The sequence below is a fragment of the Netta rufina genome (assembly GCF_964035555.1).
Source record: "Netta rufina genome assembly, chromosome: 13".
Taxonomy (NCBI): domain Eukaryota; kingdom Metazoa; phylum Chordata; class Aves; order Anseriformes; family Anatidae; genus Netta; species Netta rufina.
In genome coordinates this window covers 11,735,380-11,762,901 of record NC_140136.1, presented here as the reverse complement: position 1 = coordinate 11,762,901, position 27,522 = coordinate 11,735,380, and the positions used below count along the sequence as shown (strand labels likewise).

Genomic DNA, 27,522 nt, shown 5'->3' with positions numbered 1-27,522 from the left:
GGGTGTAACCAGAATAAATAATCGGAGAATTATTAGCAGAAATGCTTTGTCCTGCTCCCAGCCCAGATGCAGCATTTGTCATTGATGTGGCTTATGCGAACTGTGTTGAATAGCAGCTGACTTAGGGAACAAGGCAGCTGTCAAGAGTGGAAGTCTAAAGATGGAAAACTGATTTGGTGGGACACCTCAGCTTCAGATGCAGTTGGTTTCAGCCACTGTATGTTGCAGGATTTGGGGTCCTTTTGGAGGTGACAGTGCTTGTGCTGGCACATGGAGGTTATTCTGGGCAGATCCGAACGGTGGTTTCAGCCTGGGAAGGCTGGTGCTATGCCTTTTCCTTCTTAAATGAATCTCAAGTCAAGTCTTCATCTCTGATCTTTATATTCTGTCTTTGAGTATTCCTGCGTACACTGCTCATCTGCATCATCCGCTCCCTGATGGTAACTCACAGAAGAGGGGTAAGTTTGACCTCTCCTACAGCTAACACACCAGTTGAACGTGATGCTGAAATTGGAAGGGAGCTCACAATCTGATACTTTGGTCTAGTTAAAAAAAAAAAAAAAAAGTCTATCTTCCTCTCTCTGTAGCTCTGTCAGTGCTTACTCATAAATGGACTGTGCAGATGATATGTTACTGGATTACCGACTCTCCTTTTGTTCTGTTCACTCTCCTTCTCTTCAATGTACACTGGATTTTACAGCTGCTCTGTCTTTCAGAGTGATGTGCCATGGACTCTTCCAGCCTCAGGATACTTGTGGCCGTTTTTAATGAGCTCCTAAGAATTTTATTTTCTTGATTCTACCTACTTCTCTTCAGCCTTGCATTATTTGTGTTTGCTGACCTCTGCTTGGGGAATTGGGATTCTTTCAGGAGCCAGTCAGGGCTATTTCTGAAGCAGTGCCACAGAGCTGTACAATACCCACAAATAAAACCAGAGCTGCTTCCGCTTCCAAGATTCATTATGGTGTAGTTCCAAAACATTTATTGTTAGACCATGGAGTTGGAATCCAATATTTTTGTACCATAGGTAATTTTTTTCTTTTTTAAACAGATGCAATTTGTTTGTCAGTGCCTAAGAATACCATGCTTCTTAGCCCCATCACAACTGGGACAATGTGAAGTTTCAGATGGAAATCGGTACGGGTTACCAGTTCTTTCCACTATTCAAATCTCTTGTGAATTCAAAGCCCACCTTGGACAAAAAGAACAGCAGCTCAAAGCTTTGCACAAGAAACTGTGAAAGTCTTTGAAATGCCATCATTGTGATGAAGTGTGTTATTCATCTCTAATTTAGTAAATTAACTTGATTATTTTTGGCTTAACTGCATGTGTGCTGAAAGAGTGGGCTACAGGAGAGCTGGGCAGGATTCCTACCAGGTAGTTGTGGTTGGTATTTATGAAAGAATAGAAGAGATTGCAGGATGCAGTAAACCCTTGAATCACACTCATCTCTGAATGAGAGAAACATCCCTCGTTTAACCTGTGGCTCAGCTGGGTTGCTCGCTCCTGGGTGATTCACGTAATAAAACACCAGTGCCAGGAATTTCTGCCACGTGACAGCAGTATTGTTACCTCACTGACCAGGGAGCTACCACTTTGCCAGCAGTCATGGCCTACAAAACAATTCAGGTAATGTCTGGTTTTGACTCACCTGAAGTTCGGGCTTCGGTGTACCTCAGCACCTACACTAAAGCACACTCTAAGGAGAGACTGCTGTGTGGGTGCACTGTTGGCACAATAAACAGGTTCTAGGTCCCTATTTTTCCACCTTTACACCACCTGAAAGTGGGGAGACAAATCTCATTTGCCTTGTGGGTAGGCTTCACCAGCACCTGGAAGAGGAGTGGCTGGGATTGTTTCACCATCCTGACTTGGTACCATTCAAGAGATTAAGAAATAAATAAAGAGGAAGTGTCACGTCCTTCTTTTCAGGGAAGAGTCAGAACTAGCATTTGAGATGAGTAGTGTTTTCGTGTCTCTTGGAGAAAGACTTGATGCTTTCTGAGGAAAGAAACCCCTCCTCTGTATGAAGTATGCTGCCTAGTCCAGCTACAGCCACACACTAATTGCTTTCTTCCTCCTTTTGACTCACCCTTACTTATTTTGCATGTAGGAATGCCTCCTAAGTGCTGGGTGCTTTCCAAGCATTCAAGGGAGATGTTCTTTGCTCCTGGGATTCTTCAAACTGAAAAATATCAAGTAGGGGTATGCGTGAATTCTGCTGCTGTTGCTGTGTTCCTCTTCCTTCTGACTACCTAGTGAGTTCTCCATTCCTGCACTTGAGAAGCCGAACAGATTGAAGTGCTGGAATTTCAGCATGAGTTACTTGCTGTCAAAGAACAGGTCTGTTCTTAGCTCTTTCGCTGGGCTCATAAGCATTTTTGTGGGTTGCTTGCACAAAGCAGCTTTAGACTAGCCAAAAAACCTTTTCTTATATTGGCTGTTTGGCAGGTTGTCTCAGTATCATGCTTATTCCAGAGAAACATCTTTTGGCTCAAGGAATTGCTTGTTATAGGATCCTAGAATGGTTTGGGGTGGAAGGGACCTTAAAGACCATCCCCTTCCATCCTCCCTGCCATAGGCAGGGATGCCACCCACTAGATCAGGTTGCCCAGGGCCTCATCCAACCTGGCCTTGAACACCTCCAGGGATGGGGCATCCACAGCTTCTCTGGCCAACCTGTGCCAGGGCCTCACCACCCTCTGAGTGAAGAATTTCCTCCTAACCTCTAATCAAAATCTCCTGTCTTAGTTTAAAACCATTCACCCTTATCCTATCACTTTCTGCCCAGGCAAAAAGTTGCTTTCCATCTTTTTTTATAAGCCCATTTGAAGTATTGAAAAGCTGCAATGAGCTTTCCCCAGAGCCTTTTCCAGGCTGAACATCTCCACCTCTCTCAGCCTTTCCTCATAGGAGAGCTGCTCCAGCCCTCTGGTCATCTTTGTGGTCCTCCTCTGGACCTGCTCTAACAGACCCACCTTCCTTTTTGTGCTGGAGCCTCACAAGGGCAGAGCAGAAGCTCCCCACCCCTCTGGTGATGCAGCGCAGGATGCAGTTGGCCTTCTGGGGTGTGAGCACACACTGCTGCCTCACAGCGAGCTTTTCGTCCACCAGAACCCCCAAGTCCTTCTCTGCAGGGCTGCTCTCAATGAGTTCTTCTCCCAGCCTGTCCTCATGTCTGGGATTGCCCCCGCCCAGGTGCAGCACCTTGCACTTGGCCTTGTTGAACCTCATTAGGTTCTCGTGGGCCCAATTCTCTCTCTAATGTATGCATACCTTAAAAATAAAGATTCAAAATGTCTAATGCTTGCTCAATCCCAACTGCAACTGGTTACAGAGACCATATCTTTTGAGGACCTCTGGCAGCGAACATCACAGCATGCAAAGTCCTTGCATCTCAGCCATATTCCAAGTGTAGCTTGGCAGGGTCTGTATTTCTCAGCTCCCTCTGATTGCCTTTTATCTGGTGTGTCAGATGAGCGGGGTGGGTGGTGTGACTGGAAGGAGGTGCGATGCCGTATGCAGCCTGGAGCTGAGCTTTCCTGGGGGATGCCTCTTGAGTGCAAAGCTGTAGAAGAGGTTGTCACCTCCTTACCATCTTGAGGCCCACATGTCAGGCACCGTTGCTCACCAAATCTGTGCTTCACTTGGCCGGTGCTATCCAGCATGTGAAATTCTGGAGTGAGGAAGAGTGGTCCTGCTACAGGTAAGAGAAGTTTAAGTGGCAGATCCTGATTCTGCATCAGCCTTCTCCACCTTCTGCCCACTTAGCTGGCGTGGATGTCAGGACAAGCAGAAGCGGACAGGTAGGCTGCTGGGTGTGCAGCAGGCATGGATGGGTGCAGGTTCTGTGCTAGGGATGCAAAGCAGGGTTACACAGTAAAGGCAGTTCACTCCTGGCCTAGGGAAATAGAGGCTTGAAGTAGGAGGTGTGGAATAGAATAGTTCTGTTGGAAGGGGCCTTTGTAGATGATTGACTCCAGCAGCCTGACCACTTCACGGCTAACCAGAAGCTAAAGCATGTTAATAAAGGCATTATCCAAATGTCTCTTGAACGCTGACAGGCATGGGGCAGGACTTAGGGTAGGGGTTATTAAACTGGGATTTAGATCTGGGTAAATTACAGCCATTTGAATATTTTTACAGTCTGTCCTTAGGGATCTAGAAACTAGCATCCTGTGCGTTGTCACAGCGTTATCATAACGTGTCTGTACCTGACTAGGAGCACCCAGATAAATTGTCACCTCCTGTGTAGCTGTTCGTGTGTGAATTGATGAGGCAGTAGTCACAGAAGTGATGCTGAAATGCTGTTACGGTGGGTCAGTATGCTAACGCGGCCTTATAATAATGGGGTAAATGAAAATACGTTCTTGGTCTTTTGCCCCTTCGGATGTTTATCCATATCGTAGAGGTTCAGTGTGCTTATGTTGGATTGTGAGAGGCCACCTTTGTGTTACAAAAACTTTTTCAGCCAGAACTTCTGTTACTGTGTTTGTTTATGCCTTTATGTGCCTTTTCTGGTGCTGCAAGAATTGATGTCAATCTCAGTGCATCGTTTTAAGGTGCCTTGGGGTCACTGCCGTGGATGCTGCATGTATCAGCAGGAGTCCTCCAGTGATGCCCGGCCACTGGCCATTGATGGCGTGTCAGATGAAGGCTTGTCCTTGTGGTGTGTTTGTGCAGTGGGACACAGATGGCCAATTTGCGTCCAGAGAGTGCGTCCAGTTGGCTGAAAAGTTAACTTTTGGTCTGTCAGACTTCACGATGTAGGGCAAAACTCAGGGTTTAGGGAAACACTCAAGTTACTCATTATTATGATGTATCAGTCCATGATAACCCAAAGTCTACATGTCAGAAAGTTAAAACCTTTTCATTTAAATCGTTTTAGAAAATTAATGGAAATTATATGGTAGGATCACTGCTAAAATTCTTAATTGAATCAGCTGGTGCCGTAAAGGTGAAGTGTGCGGCTCATCCAGCCTGTCTGAATCTTAAAAAGCAGCTGGTATCCACTGGGCAGGGCTGAGGTGCAGCAGAATTTGGAAAGAATTTGGTGCTATGGTAACTGCCTAGGTTGCTGATAAGGGGAGACAAAACTGTTCTTCTGATTGAATCACAGGCATGTGTCTGCGTTTATTTTTGTCTGTCTTTCTGCTCTATTTGGAATTGATCGGCTGATTAAGTATTGCAGCATTTTTTGATGCTTCTGACTGGCTTTGGGGGGAGTTCCAGGTATTCAGTGTTCACCACTGAGAAGATGGTTTTAGGATCTCTCTTTTTGCCTGGCTTTTTTGCTATAGCTAAGGTAGATGTCTCATTTGGGATCAATAATAGATTTAAATGTATCATTCCCCCCAAACTTCCCATAAAGTATTTTTTCCTGTTTGAAAGTCAGTGCTGTTGTTTCCTTATGTTCTGCCTTTACCACTGTATCAGTGCTTCCCAAGCTGTGCATCCCCTTCTAGGAGACTCTTCTGGACCCTCAAAAAGGGACTGCAGCTGATGAATATCCCATATGTGGTCTGTCCACACCTGAAACCTCCAAAACTGGAAATGATGATGTAGGGCAGCCTCTGTGGAGATTTATGTTATTTATGTTATTATGAATGCTGTAACTTACAAAAAACAAAGGACCAGCAGAGGCATGCTGTATGTGATACTGAAACTAACACCATCACATGGCAAAGCTGCACGAGAGGAGACACAGTGAGCAGTTTTATGGTGCTTCACCTTCAGCTCAGCCAAATAAATCAGGACGTAAGGCACGTTCTGTATACCAGGAGGCATGCCCTGCCCATTGAACAGAATTTGGAAGTCACCTGCAAATGCAATAAATCTTGGGCTTGCTGATGTGAGCAGGTGAAGGCAGGGAGAATTGTTCTGCTGACGTAACCGAGCTGTCTGCTCCTCAACAGGTTTTTGCAGAGTGTTTCCAGGCCGGCCAGAGGCAGGGCTAAGCACTCTGTTATTAATGGTCCAGGCTTAGGTGGTGCCTTTACTGTGTGTTCAAACAATTTGGGACCTTGAACTCTGAATCACAGCCCATCTGAGGCTTGAACAATTGGCAAAGGTGGCACTTCTCGCTGCTCTCTGAAGCAACATAAAGCTGGAATGTAATTTTAGCTGTGGACTATGGTCCTCACTTCTACCACGCAGTTGAAGTTATCAAAACAGCAAAACCCACTGTGCAGCAAGGAAAATGTGGTAGTAGCAGAGGTTTCCAGGCTCAGCAGGAGCAAGAAAATTGAAATGCTAACAAACATGCTGTCTTATCTGCCAGTGCTCTAAGGAGGTGGGCGAGGAAAAGCTAGAGAGCACCTTGCAGATATAAGGAGAAATCTTCCATATTGTGCCTGGCAGGCTGTAAACACATCTTTAAAATGTATTTATTTTTCTCTGTAGAGATCATGTGTATGCCACATAGGGGTGTGAGACTAAATTTTTAGATGCTATAAATGACTGATTCAAAGAGGTTAGTCAGGGAACTCATGGGAGAGGATGTAACTTCTGACTCATGCTCTAAGCAGTGGAGAATTTTTTATTTTTTTAAACTGTTTATAAATTCCTCTGCAGCATTGACCATAAATACTCATGGTTAGTGTCCTTTGAGAAGTACTGTAAAAAGGCCCCCAAACCTTAACACTTCAGAGTTCCTCCAAAAAAGAATCCACAGCCAACAAGTGCTGTATAAATTAAGGAAGCTTGTTTAAGAAAAGTTAATAAAAAGATGGAATCAGAAAAGTAAAATGCTTTCAGATGGTATAGGGACTGTTTAAGTAGACATCATACTGGAGGATGGGTATGGACTGTTGGAGGGATTCAAAATGACATGACAGCTGACATAACCTGACACAAGGGTGAGGGAGGATAGGGATACAGCCTCCGAAATTTGAAGTTCTATTAGATGAGAAAAAATTGAACAAAGTGTAAAAACACAGTAAGGCTCCACAGATGTCTGACTCAAGGTCTGAAATGTTAAATAATGTTTTTCCTTCCCAAAACATCAGGTACAGGAAACAATTGGAGAGCCTGTAAGACCAATAGATGATTCAGGAGAGTTTTTTATGAAGGGTTCTTAGAAGGTATGGTCATGACAGAAAAACAAGTTGTTTTGCAGATGTGTTCATTGTGGAGGAATGTTTAGAGGCTTCCAAATGCCATTCTTTGCTTTTAAAGGATTATCTGGTTATCTGGTCTTCATTGGAGAGTTCTAAAGAATGAAATAGCGACGCCATTAACCATGAAGCCTGATGTTTAAAAAGACTTGATGCCAGAGGAGTAAGCAATCTGTACTTTTTTATAGGGATCCTGAGGAATGACATCGCATGATGCTTTCTCTTAAAGTCTCTTCTGTCCTTGAGATCTCCTTGAGATCAGAGCAGATCCTTCCTCGTTGCTTTTCTTCAAGGGAGCACTAGGTTCAGAGAGCCAAAGAGCTGAAGGGCCTGTGGCAATGTGCCATGCAGGAGTCACTGTGGGATTTTTTGTTTGTGAGTCCGGGCTTGTTTCGTAGATTCTTCAGGAACCAGTTCTTCCTGGGCGATCCATTCCCTTTGATGACTAGGGAGGAAGCTGGGGTCAGTTGGTGTCATCAGACCAGGACTTGGCTCGCGGTGTACGTGTGTGCCACAGAAAGTTCTGTCATGTCTCAGCTTACTTGGTATCTTGCGTTATACTCTTCCAGCCAGGAATTTGCTGCCTGTCAGCAGAACCGTCTTGAAGTCAAAGTATTGTTGAGTGACTTAGTTGGAAGGGGTCCCTGTAGGTCTTTTAGTTCAGCTCCCTACTCAAAGCAGGGCCAGCTTCGATGGTAGATGAGGTTCTTCAGTTGAGTTGTTGATCCTCTCTGCGGGTGGACATAGTAGCTTTTATTGGCCCCTCTTCCAATGTCTGATCACAATCATGGTTAAAATCATTGTAGTAATATCGAATGGGAGTTTTCTTTATGACTCGTGTCTGTTCTCATAATTTTGGGGTGTGTTTGTGAGAAGTCTGGTTCCACCTTCCTTGTGACCTGCCATTAGGTAGCTGTAGACGGCAGTAAGATCTCGCCTTCATCTTTTGTTCTTCAGACTGAACAAACACATTGGAAGTTGCGTGGCTTGAGCTCTGTGTCTTGGTCATCTCTCCTGCACTCCCTCCAGTTTGTCACCGTCTTTCTCGTACTGGGGAGCCCAAAGCTGAACATGATACTGACAGGCACTAAGGGGAGCAGATCCCTCCCAGTGACTCACAGGCAGCACTCTGTGATGCAGCCTGGGATGTGGTTGTTTGGAGTACTTCTTTATCGTACAGTTTAATCACGTTGGTCCTCTGCCACTTCCTGCCCCTCACCACTCGTTCTTGGCTTCCCTGACTCTCCCTGCCAGGTCATAGGTATTTGTTCAGAGCCTGTAATATGACATCTTTATCTCGTGGCTGTGTACTTGCGAGCATTTTTCTTATCCTTGGTCTTTTATCTGTCAGGTTAGTTGTCTATGAGGTGATTTTATACCAAAATAATTTCTTTAAGATCTTCTGGTGAAGGACCTTATCAAAACACCTCTGGGGTCCGGCAGTGTTTATTTGCCTGCAGTGCTACAAAGCTTTTTCATGTCCTTTCCATGGTAGTTGTTGGCCCTCGAGGGACCTCTTCAGTAGGGGCATTTGGCAGGTCATATTTTCTATCAAAACAGGGAAATGGACACCAGCAGCTGATCTTAATACATAAAAAGCTGAACACTTTTGGACCAAACATTTGTACTCTGCACGAAGGTGCAAGCAGTTGTGACATCCCTCCTCAGATGAAACAGGTTTTTTGTTTTGTTTATACTGAGGTGCTGAGGAGTATAGATAGTCTAGAGAACAGGTTCTTTAATCCTTATGGTTCTTTGCAAATTTAGCTTTTGAGATGAATGCCCGAAAGTCTTGCCTTGTCGCTGCCCAGTTCACGTGTATTTTGAAGCCGTGATGATCTTTACCATTGAGCTTTCTACTTCAGGACATATTGCAGACTGTGCAGGGCTTAATTTCGTATAAACCCTTCCCACTTCACTCTTCCGTGGTATCTTGTCTTGCCACTCTGGCGTGTGGCAGTGTAAACCTTTGGGAAGTCTTTTGCTAGGCTGTATCTTGGCACCCTGTAATCCTTTCTTGGAGGTAGTGCGTGCCCAGGCAGACACCAGCTGACCTTTGGCTGCCGTCTCCCTTAGTGCAGGTGAAATATTCCCTGTTTGAGCTGGCAGAGCTTGTTAATCTGTGGTAGGGAAAGGGATGCCCTTGAGCTCCTTCCATCATGACCAAGCACGACGAGGATTATCTTGGGGGTGCAGCAGCTCTGATCTAAAAGCTCAGGGCTGCTCTCTGGCTGTGCTACCTGTCCAGAGACTTGGAGCAGTGCAAAATACACCCACGGCCGTTGTTTCTGCAGGCACTGTGTCCAAGCTGTACTGCATTAGTGTTCGATGTTCTGTCTCAATGAGCAGAGTGCTTTGAGCTCTTCTTTTTGTAGAGAGGCTCTAGGCTTTTAGCACTTCTGCAGAGAATATCAGATTTGCTACGTGATTATGTATACCCCAGATATTTTGGAAACCCTCACAAATCTCTTTTTATCCTCTAAATGAGAAATAGGAGATTCAGCCAAATGTCCTGGATTCTGTCCTCTTGACTGGAGAGTTTCCAAGATAAACTTGTTTGCCCTAAATGCTGTCAGGAGGTTCAAATTTTTGCTCCCGAACTGGCTGCTGCCGAAGGCCTTTTGGGAATGTTTCTAGCCTCAGGGGTTGTCTTACTATTGCTTTTATTGGAAAGTAACACTTTTCTTTGTTTTTATAATTATAAAACTTATATGTGGTGAGAAATGAAGGACCTGGACTGGCATTCTTGATAGCAGGTGGCTGTTAGATTGGCATAGCCCTGTTTGTCAGAGCTCACTTGGAGAACTTTGAACTTGAGAAATCCCAGACTTGTGCAGGAAAACATTGAGCTGGGCGATGGGAAGATGCAATTCCACCAGTAGGTTTTCCTTATCAGAAGGTGACCGTGTATCTTTCTGCTCTGAAGATAACCCAAAGAGGCCAGGGGACAGCTGAAAGAAAAGACGGGCTGTATAGTAATTAGCAATTCAGTGATCAGGGATTGCAACTCGAGGGAGAAGGGCCTAATGACATGCCTGGAAGGCACCAAGTTCACAGCTCTCCCAAAGCGTTTGAATACGGTATGAATTGCCGGGCTTGAGGTCAAGGAAAAAGTTCCCTTTGCAAAACTTGAACTATTACACAGACATTTGAAAACCAGGACCTCTGCTGTAGCAGTCCCCCAAATGCTTTCCCCTGCCCTTTGCACAGTACTGTGCTTTGCACCATGCCAGGAAGAGATGAGGAGCAACAGTTCCAGTTTCTGTCTGAGGAGGGATTCAGATCCTCTGGAAGCTGGGACACTGCTGAAACAGTGTGTTTAAAGAAGGAACTGACTTAGTTTAATGCTTTGTAAAACTAGTGTTCAGGTGGTTGAATTCTGGAAGGTCATGACACCGAGATACAAGACAAAGTTGTCCATGTTTGTGAAAATGTGCAGTTTGTTGAAGAGATCGTGGGCTCAAGTCTGATAAACGTGTAGATCTCTATGGATTAAAATCTCAGTGTAAACAGGAAAAAATCATTTATTCATTCCTATCCTGTTTGACTGGGGTGGTGACGATGTGTATTAGGTTTATACAGTGTTCTTGTTTCTTTTCTTTCACACTATCCTAGTCTATTTTTAATTGGCAATAAATTATGTTAAATCTTCCCGAAGTCAAATCTGGTTTGCCCATGGTGGCAATTGGTGAGTGATCTCCCTGTTGTCATTTCAATCCATTTTATTTTCTCCCCATGTCCTGTTGAGAAGGGGGAGTAAGAAATGGCTGGGCGAGTGTCTGGGGCTGACCACTGCAGTGACTGAGACGCAGAGAAGTCAAGGATGGGAAACATTTGCAGCTGGGGACTTAACTCACGTGGCTTGTAGGAATGTAACGTTTGGGTCCAATTCTGAAACACTATTTTTAGGCACAGTTAATATTTTATGGAGCAGGTAGTCAGGGAAGCCACAGAAGGAAAGCTGATCCTGCAGAAGAAGAGCAGAATGCTGGCTGCAGCCTCGTTGGATTTGTAACTTAACCTCAGCAAGAGCCCCACAGTCAACTGTTAACTTCAGGTGCAGTAACCTAAAAATGCGGAAGCTTGTTAAAAATAAGCTGAGCAGGGCAGCTGTTTCTGTGGCTCCAGGGGATATTAAAGGAATTACAGACCATGCAAATTAACAGAAATAGAACAAACAAAATGGGTGAGTGCATAACTATTGCGTAGTGGGGAAGGAGAGCCTGTTCAGAGAGTGGCCGTGCTTCACAATCCTGTTGAATGCACATGTAGATAAAGATTAGTCTGCTTGTATTTGCAAAAGCCAAATCCATCCTGAAAAAATCTTAAGGAAGATAAAGGACATGTAGAGTAGAGTGAAAGTGCTTGTGTGGCTGAATAGGTGGCAGATTAGCTAGCAGGTAGGAAACAGGGCAGAGAAATGAATGGTCCTTGCATCCTCTCCTCCCTCTGGTTGAGAATGCTCACTGATGGATTTCTGCAGGGATGGCATCTGTCTCTGATGTCTCTACATTCATAAATGACATGGAAATGAAATTAATAGCAAGGTGATGTTTTTGGCTGATGATATGAAGCCAACGATAGTCGTACAAACAAGGGCTGACTGTGAAGAACTGTAGAACAACCTGACGGTGCTGGATGACTGGAGGATAAAATGAAAGATGCTGTTCAGGCTGTACAGGTACAAAATGACTCTCATGGGGGAAGAATAACAATCTGAGTTTCACACAAAAAATGGTCTCTGAGCTCCCTCTTGGAATGCAGGGACCAGTCCTTTGTGTTGAGGTTGATAGCCCCATGGAAAAATCAGCTCAGTTCGCATCTGCAGGCAAAGCATAGGTGGAATGATAGAGACCAGGATGGGGAGGAATAGAAAGCAAAATGGAGAACATCATTGTGTTGTCTGCAGTAATCACTGCGTGTTTGTGTTGTGAATGATGCTCACAGTTCTGGTTTCCTTCTGCTTCTCAAAGAAGGTATGGAACTGGAAGAGTAACAAGGTATAGATCAGCTTCTGTATGAGGAACAGCTGAACAGACTGGGAGTATTCAACCTTGAGAAGAGACCACAGGGGAGCGGGATATGAACATGGACCTTAAAAAGGCTACGAGATGGCTAACAGAGATGCTGCTCCTCTTGTTTCTAATTCTAAAAAAGTACCAAGTGAAGATAGCAAGCAGAGCTGTGGGCTGCAGGACACGGACTTTTCACAGAGCTTACAAAGGTTCAGAAAGGTGTCAAATGTGTGGGGGAAAATCTTTTGTGTTGTAAAATCCAGAAGGACCACCTTTTACTTAGGAACTTCTGTAAAATACATGTTGGAGAATGAAGGAATGTGCTTATTTTCCAGTTCTTTTCCTCCCAATTAGGAGCTAAAGAGTAGCTGTAGTTGCAGATCAGAGAGCTGGTAGTCGCTAAAGCAAATTTGCATTTTATCTTTGATTCAAGACAAGAGTAAAAAAAGTAGTGAAATATCTTTACTGATTTCAATATTCTTACCTTAGATCATTTATAGATGTGGTCCCCAACCAGCTGTATTTCTTCTGTGGGAAGTCTCATGGCTTCACCATTCTGAGCTTGACTGATTCTTTTTGTTTGTTTGTTTGTTTTTAAAGGTATATGGGAATAGGACTTTCTGCTCAAGGGGTCAACATGAACAGGCTTCCTGGTAAGTCACTGTAAAGATTTGTTTTGGCTTACAGTCTGTGTTAAATGTTTATTTAAAATAAATATATTTAGGAATTAATGGATGTGTTTCTATTAATAAAACATCATGACTATAAGTGTCTTAAGTCTTGGAGCTTCAAACTATTGAGTGTTATCCTTAACAGAGTTACTAGTAGTGTTAATGTAGCCACGATGATTTTAGCAGATGATAGAAATTAATATTAAACTAATGAGTAACAGGTAAGAAGATAATGAGCTTTCAGACATGCCAGCTGTTCTTTGCGTCTGAAAGATAAGTACCAAAATAATTTGACATTTAATTTGTGCACCACACCTGACAATTTTATATGAAAGAATCATAAAACGTCAAGAAAATTGTCTTGTTATATTCACTTTTCTCTTCTTTCCCCCTTCCAACCAAAACCAGAAATATTTGATTAGAGTCGTATACCCAGTTAATGTTGTTGCTTACTTTTGAAATATTTGTTTTTAGTTTAGCCTTTAAGATGGTTACTTAACCAAATTCTTTTATTTAAAAGCCAGCTTCCTTTTTTTTTTTTTAATAAATAGTTAACTGAAAATTATAAAGAAATCTGCTAGTAATGTAGTGACTTCTGTAGCAGGAATTCAGCTGGGTTCAAAGTTGAAAGTTTCCCGTATTTGTTAGAAAGTGAATGTTCTTCAAGTGCTGGAAAAAAAAGCAACGGGAACCATCTGCCATTCTGTCTTTGAAGTGATTTACTCCTGGTGGAATGCTAAAGCTGAAATGTATATTCAACCCATACTATGCATCTTGGTATCTCCAAAGGAGAACGTTTTATGAAGCAAAATATATGATTCTGTAGCTCAGTTATAAATTTCTGAGAAGTTTCTATGGTTATGTTTCTGAAATTCTGCTGAGACTGCAGATAAAGAAAAGGACACGAAGACAAGCAGGATCCATGGATGATTTCAGAGACAAGTCAGTTTTCTGATGCACGTTGTTTTAATTGTAAATCTACTGCTGAATCGTGTAATGGAACATCTACGTTGTCTTCTTACTGAAGAGGATCATGGCGATCTTGGAGTGCACGAAGGAACATTTGGGACCATTTGCGTTGATAAAGAAATTTTAAATTGTCAAGACTAACTGCGTTACTTTATTAGTTCAATTAAAAATTTCAGCAGTGAAATAACATGCATTGTAACCACTCATGATCATAGAAACATAGAATATCCTTTGAAGGGACTGACAAGGATCATCAAGTCCAACTCCTGGGTCCGCACAAGACCACCAAACAATCAGACCCTCAGTCAGAAAGCAGCGCCCAAGCACTTCTTGAACTCTGGCAGCTCAGAGCTGTGACCATTGCCATGGGGAGCCTTTTTCCAGTGCCTGGCCACCTCTTGGTGAAGAACCTTTTCCTGACACCCAGCCTGACCCTCCCCTGATGCAGCTCCACGCCACTGATGTTTGAGTAACAAATGTCAGTGTAGCGTGTGGGCCGTTCATAAATCACAGCCGTGTTTGATAGCTACAGCCAGCCTCCCCTTTGCCAGGTACCACTCTGATCATGTTTGATCTCCCGTAAGAGTTAGCTTTTGGCCACAGCCCAAAGAACTGTTGGTCTGACTTGGGCACAGACATCCTGGCATTTTTTTCCCTGCTAATTTCTGACCTGCCTGCAGAGGTGGTTCAGTCTCCAACTTTGGAGATATTTAGGCCTCAGCTGGACATGGCCTTGACCAATGTGATCTAATCAGATCTGCTTTGAGCAGGGATTGGACTGGATGTCTTCTGAAGGTCCCTTCCCTCTTTAGTTATTCCGTGCTTTTATGATAACTCGTAAGAATTCTCACTTGGGAAATGTTCTCGTTTTGGGAGAACAGTTTCAATGAGAACCATTAGTAAGGGGTTAAAGAATTTGCACCTTACTGCAAACTGTACTTGCTAATAGTTTTTATTAGATCTAGTGTCTGTACCATTGGAGGGAAAATTATGCTCTCCCAACCAAGTGGGCTGTGTGCATGTATAAAATGGAGCATGAGTCCAGCCCCATCTTCTTTTCCCAGAGCTGAAAGGCAGCTTGCAAGTTACTTGGCAATTAAGGGCGCAAGTGGTGTTCAAGATGTGGCTCCCCAGCATGTGCAGAAGAATGATGGATGGGATTGTCTTGTGTGCTGTAGGCTGCTGGTTGGGTTGTCCTTTTACTAGGATTCTCACTGGATTATAAAAGTTATATGTAACAGTTAAATACTAACCTGCCAAAATTGTTTGTTTCTTTTTCTTTTTTCTTTTTCCCCCTTCAGGCACTGAAAATTAACCGAGCCACTTCTGTTAAATGTCTCTAAAGCCTAAGGGCCCCAAGAGCTGTTTTTTATGGCTGATTTAAATCAAAGTGCCTGTATACTTCTATTATTTCAAGAGTGTATGTAGTGAATGTGGAATTCTTTTGTTTGAGTTTAAAAAAAAAAATCATCAACTTGAGACTTCAGATGGTGCTTATTTAGCTTAGCAGTGAACTGTACACATTTGATCCTATGAACCTGGTGGTTTTTTTTGATCGCATGCAGATTATGCTGCCAAGACAGATTCTGCACATGTAGCTAGGTCAATCTCCTGTCATCTGTGTGAAATGAAATGCATGGTTCTGTGTTAGATCTCAATAATTGTCTTCCTGGCTTTTGGAGAACGAGTCCAATGATTTCATTTTTACAGTATGCTGCCCAAGTAAATGAAGTTAGAAATATGTATCAGGCTTAGTTGTTATCAAGTCCCTCAGCACAGAGTAAGTGAGAGCTCACAAGGAAGTGATAGGCTTGGAGTCTTGACTTGGCTTCACGTCAAAATGTAATGTGAACTTTTTGTGACCTGAAATCCTGCCAAGTTTGTCTCCTTAGACCCTTTTTTAAGTCACTTCTGCTTTAACAGATTAATTTTCACTAGGCATACTGGCAGGGCAGCGTGTGACTACTGCAAGTTCAGGAGTCCAAAACCTGGTATGGGAGTTGGTGCTGGGTTCTGTCTCAAACTCTTTCCCGCGAGAACAAACACTTCAGTGGTATCCAGTTCCAAGTCAGGACATTTGTGCTTTATGCCAAGTTTATTTTGGCTTCAGCACAGCGTGGTGCTGGTGGGGGTAGTGTTGAGCGTTCTCTGAAAGTTGGAAGTGTGGCTGGGGCAACCTGAGCATTCCCTTAAGCGACCCGTCTGTGCATTGGAAACGGAGACTGCTTTTAAAAGGAGACTGTCTGCCCCTGCTCTGCTCAAAGGCTTCTGTAGGCTGTGCTCTGAAACTCAATCATCAGCACTGAAATTAGTGATTTTTTTTTTAATTCGAGTGGTATTTTTCTGACCTTTATGTGTCTTGATGATTTAAAATAAAATAAAAAAATTAAAGACAATTAGAACATTCACTAAGTGTTCTGCTTTAAAATAGTGGCTTTCATTGAAATGTCTGCTCACTTCTTTTCCCCAGATTCATTGTTTTTTCCATGTGCATTCAGCATTTTGGTATCTGAGGATGAAATTACATGTTACAGCTGAACTGATCTAACTCCTTGCCTTCAAAGGAGAGAAGCTCAACACTCGCTTCTCCCTACCCCTGGCTGCACAGCCCACCTTCTTCTTCCCTTGTGCGAGCTCTTCGCTCTGGCACTTGTCACATCCTTTGCCAAGCCAATCTAGCTTTCAGGCCTGGCAGAACCTTGCTTGCTTGTCTGCTGTGCTGAGGTTCTGGCAGGCTGCTCTGTTCAGCATTCGTGGAGCAACCTAAATGTCACATAAGAAATGTCCTTTTTTTTTCTTCCCCTCCGTTTAGGAAGTTTTTCTGAATCCAGCTGAAAATGTGTCTGTGGTTTGCTGCAGACATAGCCTAACCTTCATAAAATGGAGGAAAATCGGTGTTCCCATCTTTAACATGGATGAGACGTGCATGTTGGAGGGGAATGTCCCATGCAGAGGGTGTTCTCTGTTGGTTCAAAACCTTCATGCTGCTGAGAGACAACAGTTCATTTGCTCTCTCTTTGTAACCCAGCAGGAACACAGGGTCAGCAGGAGAGGGAAGGAGGGGTGAGTCTCTAGGGTAGCTGCAAGGTCTTCATTCAGCCCAAGATGTTGTGAAACCGTACCCTTAGGCATGCCCTGCTCCAGTTTGTTAAACAGCACAGATAGGATCTGGCCAATCGCTTTTAGAGACTTTAAACACCCTCTGGTTAATAACTGACTTGCCCTGCTATGCAGCAGTGCACATGTAGAGCGGAGTGCCAGCTTTTTCTCACTACTGGGTTGTTTCATGGAGCTTTGATTATTTTTCACCTCATTTACAAATTCAAAAATATTGCTGGGCTTATTCACTGCTGGTCTGCTTCAAACTCCCTATTAAAAGAAGCTTTCAATTTCAAGAATGTTTTATAGGCACACTTGAGTTAGTGTGCAGTCAGGTAAAGCAACGTAATTTGGTGTACAAAAACTTGCTGCATACTGGATTTGGTTTGTGGGACTGTAATGCCCGAAGCCAGATCAGCAACAACAGAAGCAATTTGTCCAGCTGTCCTGTCCCTCTTTCAGCAAACGGTCCTTATCAATGGCCTGTTCCTATAGACAAGTAAATAAAACAAAAATGAGTGCTGGGAGTTAAATCTTCCCCATGCTCCCCTCTGCAGAAGCCCTGAGTTCACCTCCATAAACCACAAACCTGATGAACAGCTTTCCATTTTAACTTTGTTTGGAGTTCCCTTTGTTTGCTTTAGCTTCATCATTTGCTAATGGGTTTATGTTGACGTTTGTAGATAGGACTTTATTTATTTCCAGATTGTCTTGCGTGTTATCAGAAGAGATGTTGTAGGAGCAAAGCTATTGAGGAATCTGTTGTCTGCCTGTTCCTGTCTATGAGATGAAAGAGGTATTGGCTTCTCCCTAGGGATGTTCGCAAGGATTTTTCAGGCATCTTCAGAGGGGCACTGATGAAGGGGAGGCTGGACAGATGTTGTGTTGCAGGAACTGGTGAGAAACTAATGGACCTGAGCTTGTTGAGCCTGAAGAAGAGGCTTAGAACGGATCTAGGAGCAGCCTTTCACCCTTAAGCCCTGAAGGGACCTTAAAGAGAACACAGACCCAGACTGTTCGCAGAGGTGCATGGTGAAGGGGCAAGAAGCAATGGCCACCAGTTGCAAGAAAGGAAATTCTCATGGGAAGTTAATAAATAAATAAATAATTCCTTGTCAGAGTTTGGTGTGGACTACCCAAGAGGCTCCATCTTCCGAGATTTTAACATCTCAGATGTACAATACTGTGAGAAACCTGATGTAACTTTAAAAATGTGCCTGCTGTGAGCAAGGTGTTTGGCTAGAGAGCTCCCAACGCTTCTAGCTACTTCTTCCTCTGATGGCCATGACATCCATATACTCCAAATGTGTCTTAAGAACTTTTTTCTTTCTATTGGTTTTGCTTTGGGTCATCACTTTCTGCAACTCCAATGACGAATTTTTGCAAAAACAACTTAGTCCCAGGTAGATGTAATTTACATTAGGTAAATGTAAGAATTACAGAAGATGAGACTTCAGCAGGTCTTCTGAATTGAAGCTAATTCAGTTATACGTCACGTGCATGTTTAAACCAGTCATTCAGTATCGTCGTGGCCACTTCTTCCAACACCATCCTTGTGTTGGAAAGCTTTTCACGGTGACTGAGCTAAATATCCTATGCAGTTTAAGTCCATTATTCTTAGATTGCATGGAGGTGGAGAATAATTAATTCCTTGCCTCTTAGTAGCTGTATATGTGAATACTTCTGTCACTGCTTTCTGGTCTCTCGAAGCCAAGCATCCCTGGCTCTTCACTTTGTTCCTGTTTATCATATTTTTTTGATTTGTGACAACTTCTTGACCTTTTATGAATTTTATCTACTGGATGCATCACAAGCACTAGTTTCTTTGTCCCTGTAGTAAAATAAAACATTGAAAGTCAGAGCAATTCAGCAAGCATCTCTTTACCCACACTGCAAAGATGAAGAAAAATCTTTGCCAAGCTTCCAAAATCTCTAAGGCCTAGGTAGAAAAAGGGGAAGGGGACAGGAGAAAGCTAGTTGGTTAACTGGGAACCAAATAGTGATTCAGCATGCTTTCAAATCCTCCAGGCTAAACCAGCATATTGGATACCCAGCTTGATTTTCTATCTTTAGAAGTAATTTCTGTTAAGTTTATTTAAGGATTTATGCAGCTGATCAAGCTCTGTCTTAAAATACATTATGGTATATGTTCTGCTGCAAAGCTCTTCTAGAACTGTCCTTAAAAGTAGTTGACCAAAATGGTACATGGGGTTTTCATATGATATCTTAGCAAAGTCTTACACAATGGTACTCACACTTTGTTGTCTCTTTAGTAAATTTATACATTCCATAGCACGTCCTGGGATTGCATTGCGTTTTTTACTCTGTTGGCTTATGAGCCTCCTCCAGTCCAGAGATGTGCCTCTTCCTCTGCTGTTTCCAATACAGGAAGAGTTGTTATTCTCTAACATAAGTTAAATGCTAAATAAGTTAAATTACAGTTGTATTAGGTATTCAGTATTAGGGTATTACCATGGTCCTTATGGGTTAAAAGCCTGCACTACTGAACTTGTAGTTTCTTTTAATGCTTCTTTGACGTTTTCAGATGTAAATATTATTCTACTCTATTTGCTGTGTTGAGCAATCAATCTTTTGCTTTTTAGGTATATTTTTAATTATGTTGCAGTTTGTTGATGCATTTGGAGGGCAGATATGTGGGAAAAGATGAGAAACCAGCAAAGCAGGTGGCTGACAGTCCAAGTCCATGTGTCAAGGCTGAGCACACGGGCTGCTTTTCCATTCAGTGCACAACTGTTTGAGGGAAAGGCACTTGTGGTCTGCCTCTGGAGTGTGTAAGGACTTTGGAGCACCATGGAGAAACCTGAATTTTGTTCCTCTCCTCTATTATTATCCATAAGGAAGGCTTAATCCTGTAAAGAAGCACGGAAATACTCAGTTTACCTTTGCCTTGACCCCTGTTTTATTCTTCGCTGCTGTTGTGGCTCTTCATGGAGTTCTTACACCATTGAGGTCTCTAGTTAAACCACTCAAGTTATTCAAGAATGGATGAAGGAGGCCTTGTGATTTCTTAAAAGGAGTCTGAGTATTTACTTTCACCTGATCATTGCTTATAGTTCCCTTTTCTTGCCTGTTTTCCTTGGATTTTCTACTTATTCTTTATTGAGTCCTCTTCAGGACTGAGCACCATGGAAACCTTGGAGTAGTTCGATAGAGTTTTAGGATAAAAGTGGTTGATCGAGTAATTTAATCAAAGTGGTGACGAATTCTATACGTTGTTCAATATTCAGTGTGTTTTATGGCAACATGAATACTGTGTCCTGCAGGAGATACTCAGAGCGGATTTAGAGCAGTGTGTAGCCCAGCTCTGCTTGCCACTCCGTTTAAACCTTTCCTCTTGCTAGCTGTGAGGAGGTTGGACTTTTCAGGAAATCCAGCCTGTTTGTTTGAGACCCAGACTGAATAGTGCCCAATTCTTCATTTTGCCATGAGATTTGCATACAGATAACTACTACACATAAGGAATTTCATAAAGCTGCCACTTCTTTAGTACCTTCATTAAATTAGAGAGTGGCGACTAGTCTTTGTATGTCAAGTTAAGGAACGTGTAAGGTTGGAGTAAACAACAAATAGGTGTGCATTTCCCCAAAACTGCTCAAGGAAGCACCCCCAGGACCTAGTTACATCCACACTCCTTTGGCTGACTGTGCCAGTTCCTAACCACAAACTTGCTTACACTTCTCGTAGCCTCTCATTTTTGCTAGCAAACCAGTTGGCGGGGTGCAAGAAAACTGGATCATGTAATTGGGTTAACAATAGTGTATGGGGGGCACTGCTTGATTTTAGGGTTAAAAAATATTATTCTCACCTAAGGTGTTTGCTGAAAGCTTTAATTAAAGATTGGTTCCAGTGCACAGCTGCCCACTTGATCACAGAGACTGGTTTTGCTGGGCTGGAGCAAGCCTGGCTGGCTGCATCTCTAATTTTTTGTCTGCCTCTGTCTTTTTTCAAGGTGTTTGAAGATGGTGGCTGGGTACCTTTATTTCGGTGATTAGTAAGACAGTTGAACTTGACTGGATATTTTTTTGCACTGAACTTTGTCTTGTTCAGTCACTTAGTAAAGAAGTGAAAACAAACAGCAATGAACTCCGATGCTTGTTTTGCTGTAACTTACCAGATGCTTTCTGGTCCAGATGATGAGGGGACTGAAGGTTTGGGAAGATGCTGAGCTCAGAAGGGCTACTAGCTATTATTAGAAGGGCTGTGTGCTAATAGTGGCTCTGCAGCCTTCGTTAGCATCTGGAGAATACAGATACAGTGAATTTCAGTCTGTGCATGGTGAGTGCTGCTTGGACAGTGGAAGGGCGTCATGAGAAAGACTGAAACTGGTGATAGAGAAGAATCCTATCTTGGGAAATTTCAGGGCCAGATGCCTTCTAGCTGCATCTGCTCTATTTCTGGTGATGCACTAAAGCAGGCGGTGATGTGCGTGGACTTGTCATGGTTAGCAGTGCCTTAGAGTGCAATGGGATGAGAGGATCTACGCTGGCAGTGGTGGAGGAGGGACCCTGCAATCAAAGGACAGTGACTTCTTCAAGGCAGTTCTGATGTGGAGGAGTGCAACGGCAGTCTGAAGTAGAGGCCAACAGAAGCTCATTTGCAATTAGTCAGCTGTGAAGGGCTCCAAACTGTGGGGATGTGAGAGAGGGAAGCCGAGAGAGCCTCTGACCCAAGGTGGCTGCAGGAGGGAGGGCATCCTTCTGAGTACCACTGTCCTGCTCCCCCGGCTGTGCCTGCACCGCAGATGTATTTTGAGCAAGATGCAGTCCCTGGGAGCAATTACAAATGCTAAGCATCTGATACTGGGTAGGAGCTGAGGGGAAAAAGCAGCCTGAGAACTGCTCTGGAAACTTTGCCCTGGTAGCCTTGTTGCTGCTAGCTTAATTAGGTTTTGACCTGAAAAAGTAATTTGTCTTCGACATCCGAAGAGGTGACTGGTATGTTTAGAAATTGCAGTTATTTTTAATGCGTAATAGAAGAAACAAGAGCGAAATGGGTCAGTGTGTCAGTTCAACAGTTCATGATCCTTTTGTACAGAGCGAACTTTTGGAAGGATCTCATCTGGACAAGTGCAAGTTACTGTACAGCTTAAAAGAGTGGTGGATGTTAAACACACGCTGCCAAGAAAAAGAAACGCATTACAGTAGGTTTGAGATGTTTGGCCTTTGTAAGTGGAGCCTTCTTGAATTTGTCTACATGAATACTATTTTGGAGCCCCGGGTGTATTTTTGAAGTGAATTTCTTGGTTCTCAACACCTGCTGTGCTTTGATTTACGTCTTCAGTTGTACTTACCCTGGTTTCTAATAAACAGAACTGAGAGATGCACTCCAGCATCACAGCTCATGCACTCCAGCCACTAATAACTATTCCAGGGTAAGTAATATGAGGTAGCTATCCTGATTAAAAAAAAAAAAAAAGGCTCAGAGTGGAGTTACAGTGTTCTAAGAGTGGTTAAAGCTGATTTCTTCTTTCTCCAGATGTTCTCTTATTGGGCCGTACCATGTGCAATTTTCAATGTAGCTTTTCATTTTTTAGTCCACTGAAGAAACAGAAGAGAAATTTATACTTACTACAATAAAACAAAAGGGTTTCTTTTGGAACTTCAGTTTTTAGACATTTTTAGTGTAAGAATACTTCTCATATGGAATCAATTCCATGCGTTCAGTGTATGTGAAATTTCATCATTGAGAAGTAATCTGAGAAATGCCCATTTTCTGTTTATTCTATTTATAGTGCTTCTTTTTTAGTCTTCACTCTCAGTTCTGTGTGTGAGTGGTGCCTGACCAAATTTTCAATGTGCCATGAGTGCCCTGGTGCACATGTTGAAGAATCCTGAAATGATCTCCCGGTTTCTCTGTCACTGCTTAACTCATCTTCATCTTGGTTTCTCTTCTGGTGCTACTCTCTGCAAATCAGTAAATGCTCTTTAAAAAGGTTGTTCTTTCCCAAAAGAGTGATCTCTATTTAATAAATAAAAAGGTTCCACGTATCTTTGAGAATATTGTGTTTAGTGATTCACCTTCCACTACCCATTGAGGTCTGCCAAGCTCCACCTAATGCTCAGTCATATTCTCTTCATCCCACATAAACTTTCTTGCTTTGCAGTCGGTTTTCTCAGATCTTAGTCTGTGTGTTGAGGTCATCTGAACTTTTATGAAATTATAGCTTGAATATTGAAATGGGTTTGATGAATGAACACACAGCAAGTGCACGTCCCATCCTCATCTCCTTTGTACTTCTAGAAGAACTGGAATTTCGGTCCTCCACATCCATTAGTTACACTCTTCGGTGTTTCCCGTAACAGTGGTGGGCTTTCCGAGTGTTTGGATTTGCGAGATCTAAATTTTGGAGGTATTCAACATTAAGACTTACTGAGATGTAATTAAAAAGATTAACTGGGTGTACTGTGTGGGGTTGCTTGTGGTAAGGGAGGGGAACTTTGTGGACTGAATTTGTGTATGAGGGTGGCTGTGGTGGTTTCATCGTAAAATACACGTTGAGTTGTGAGAACTGATATTTTAGATTAGTGTCTTGTTAGTGCATTTAAATAACCTGAATTCAGATTAGCCATTCCTTCAAAGTGTGCATAGTTCCTTGAAATCAGTAGTTGCAGGGAAAGATTTTCAGTCCTTAGGAGCGTAGTAGCATTTATTTTTCCTGACACTCATTTGTCTGCAAGTGCCTGGCCTCTTTGGGGAAGTAGCTTTTATGGAGCCTAACAGAGGCTCCGTAGAAGAGGCTCATGTCTTGTTTGCCCATAATCAGCACTGGAAAAAGGCCTTGATGTGTATGGCACCTGAAGGGGGGAAATTTGCAGGGGCATAGCAAAGTTTTTGTCTGTGGGTCAGGTTCTCTTGAATATGTTGCACTTATTCAAGAACGCAACATATTCAAGAAAACGTTGCACATATATCAAGAACAGTCCCCCTCCAAAGCTTTACAGTGTCTGACTATATATTTCAGATGTGGATAGGACAGTTTTGTTTTGCAGTGCCCAGCAGTGTAGGAAGCTTGAGCTATCCTGTTGGGCTGATCCTTATCCAAATTTCCTAACAAATGTACAGGGACTGCAGGAAATACACAAATTACTGTGTTAGTTATGTACCATTCCCTTTTCCTTTCCAACAGGTTTGAGTTTTTGGAGTAATTGGGGTGTGTAGGATCTTTATTCTATAATGGATAGACTCACATAGTTCTTAAAAGCTTGTTAAGAACCAGCAAAATAAGAAAACCTGTTTTCCCTTGAATTCAAGATTAGACTTCTGCTTTCCATATAGTTCAGGTGAAGCTTATCTTCCGCAGTTAATTTCCAAAGTGCAGCTTCACAGTTGCTAGCCACAATGCTGAAGGAGCAGTTATATTTCTGTACATACCTGGAAACCTGCAATTTATTTCTCTTTCCCCATGGCTGCCCCTGTACAGCAGCAGCCTAAGCCTCCGTCCCCATGCCCTCCCGGTGCTCTGCTTGTTAGGTGTGCCCCCCATAAGCAGGTTATCTTGCACGTAGCTGGATACAGCTTTTTTAGGTGGGACTTGTTTTAAAACATGAGCCTTCTGCAAGGAGCTGATACTGGGCAAGTCGGCACAGCATGGAGGAGGTGGGCAGATATCACGGCACTGCACAGCGCTTGCTGCAGGGTGACACCGTGGTGGCAATGATCACGTCCTCAAATGGAGTCAGAGCTGGTGCCTCCCTATCAGCCGTGGTCAGAGCTGGAGGTAACAAAAACACCTCCCAAACCACGCAGGTCAATAACCTTCTGAATTTATGTTAAATTTAATCTCATGCTTTATTTATGGCTATTCACCTGAAAATTAGGATTGTATAAAATAAAAGTTACCACCTTTTGCCCCGTCAGACTGACTTCAGTTCACTTCTGCTTGTATTGATTGCCCTCTATGTGGCCAGAATAACTTCAGACAGGTCATCAATAGGGTGATGTTCTACTTTTCTTTCTTTACTGCCCCTCTCTTTTTTCTTTGGTCTTTTAGTTTAGACTAACTTCTGGGCACACGGACTTCAGGTTTGGATGTGAGGAGGCAGACCAAAATCCAGGCTTCCAGTAACCATGCTTCACTCTTAAATGTTTGGAAATAATAACCCATGAAGTGGTCAGGCAGTTGGACTAGATGGTCTTTGAAGGTCCCTTCCAACTGAACTATTTTATTTCTGTTCTATTCTGACATCATTCCAGCTGAACAGAAACGTGAATCCGTGTTTGAGGTGCTAACACTGGACTCGAAGATGAATCAAAGAAAGCGTTTCCACTGGCTAATAAGTGGATGAGTTAAAGTGATGATTTTTCTAATGCCTTTACCTGATTCTTAATGGCGGGTGGTGACATACTTGCATATCCTGAAAAATTGAAAGGTGTGGGTAATATAAGGAAGAAATCCCTCACTATGGGGGTGGTGAGGCACTGGCACAGGCTGCCCAGAGAAGCTGTGGACACCCCATCCCTGAAAGTGCTCCATGCCAGCTTGGATGGGGCTTGGAGCAACCTGGTTTGTGGGAGGTGTCCCTGCCCATGGCTGCACCCTTGCCTAGTTAGTCCTCTTGACTTTAGATGTGCGAGCAATTGTAGTGTAATTATAATCAGTAATATTAACTGCACTTGCTTTTGCTGTAGTTCTTTTAAAGACACTGTATATGTAGGCCCTTTTTCAACAGTACTGCTGTTTTTTCAGACAACAAAAATCTTTATTGTGGATTTACTTATTATTATGGCCTGTTAGATAAAAGATAACAGCATAAACCTGAATTTCACTACAACCTTAAACTAATGGATAAGTATGATCCTCCTCAGAAAACCTTGTTGCTTTACATTAATTATGTGGAAAGTGTTTAAGGAACCTCAGCTTAGAATCTAGAAGGACTTGTTCCAACCCCTTACCGGGATGAAACATGCTTCTGCTGGGAGCTCTCTCAACAAAGTTTTGTGTTTATAGAGATATTTTTGTTCATCGTTTTCTTACCTCACTAAATACCTTTTTAGGGAATGTTTTTATAGTGACTGGGTCCTGGCCCCCTGCATCCCGTAACGAGCTCTGACTTTGCTTTTGGCTGAATCGTGTAACTGCTCTGTGTCTCTGTAGAATGGCTTTTGCCCATTACCATGCAAGCTCTTTCTGAAGGTGTCTTAATATTTCATAAAGGTGCTCTTGCCCATCAGCTAAAAGTTGGCATATAAATGTAAACGTGAATTATTCAGTGCACTGAGATTTGAAGCCTGTGTATGTGATAAAAGCTTTTGCATCCAACTTGTTCTTTGCCCCTGCCACTTAATATATCAACAGCAATACTCACCTCATGTTTTTTCTCTCCGTCCTAAGTTGTTTCGCACCCCTGGCATGTGCGCTTCCTCCCCACCTCCCAGCATGGGGTGTCAGGGAAAATAAGAGAGGTAAAAGTACAGTGGTGACCTGGTTGTGGTAGAGAGCTTTTTGAGCCTTGCCTGTGTAGATAAACCAGCATGTTCTGTAGTTGTGCTTTAATTATCTTGTCTTCTTTGTAAGGCAATAAATGACTTGTAATGTGCCTTGACCTCTTGAAGACTAGATTGTATTCTGATTCTGGCAGAAGATGCTCAGTCTCTTGCAGTTCACTGTCCCTCAAGCTTGTAGCATCAGGAAGGCTTATTCCTTTAACGAAGCAGGATTTTATCTTGATCACCGTGTTCTGTGGTGAGCTGCATGCGAAGTAATAGTAAAATGGGTTCATTAACAAGTCTGGGGGGGCAGGTGGAACAGACTTTTCTTGTTGACTAGGTATTGCCCATGTTGCAGCCATCCAGAGGCTTCTGGTTTTGTTTTTTCTCTTTGTGAGTCAATGGGTAGTGTCATTTTATATAATTAAGCATAGGCTGTGTTTTGGTGCTTTTTGAAGCCTAGTTAATATCTAGTGGCTGTTGGATGGTAGCAGTTGGTGATCTGGTCTACAAATTGCCATGCCAGATCAATGTTGTTAAAAAAGAAATTTTATATTGTTACTTCGTGCTTGTGCACACTGTGGTGGATCAGGCAGCTTATCACCCACATTTTGTTGTAACCCCCAAAGTCTTTTGCAGGCCTTTATACCTGTCCTTTCTAGACTCTTTTTGATCTTTGGGTCACTTGGTTCTTTCCTTGCTCCTTGTTCATGTGATATACATGTCCTCTTCTCCTTCTCTTCTCCTTCTCTTCTCCTTTTTTTCATTTTTGTTTTTTTTTTTTTTTTTTTTCCTTCGGACACTTGCCACATTTAGGCCTTCTGCCATTAAGATTTGGTCTTATCTTTGTCTCTCGTGTAGTCGCAAGTGAAAATACTTTATTCAAAACCACAGAATAATCTCTGAGCCAAACGTACAGCCAGCCCTGCCAAAAACCTTGCACTCTTTGATGAACATCAGCTGGTGTTGCCCTGTAGGGGCCAAACTGGGTTTGGATGAATCTGCTGAGCGCTGGGGTGACAGGAGGCCGCTGCACAGCAGTCGGTGGGAGCACGTGCTGTGTGTGCACCACTACCTGTACGAAATTCAGTGTGAAACTGAAGACCGTGAGACCTGACCACATCCAGTCCCTGTCTTGAGAAGTTTGTCCTCAAACTTCTTTTGTTTCCAGCACCCCAAATCTATAGCGGGAGTTGCTGTGGCCAC

General features: G+C 43.0%; 1 protein-coding gene across 3 annotated transcripts in view; it reads left to right on the top strand.

Annotated features, from left to right (window-relative positions):
• RANBP10 (RAN binding protein 10) overlaps positions 1-27,522 on the top strand; it is a 77,345-nt gene that overhangs the window by 9,637 nt on the left and 40,186 nt on the right. For all 3 annotated transcript variants that reach the window (XM_084294482.1, XM_084294481.1, XM_084294480.1), the window contains exon 3: positions 12,731-12,783. In XM_084294482.1, coding sequence (XP_084150608.1) covers positions 12,735-12,783 — 49 coding nt within the window. In that variant the 5' untranslated portion in view covers positions 12,731-12,734. The remainder of the gene's footprint in view (positions 1-12,730; positions 12,784-27,522) is intronic.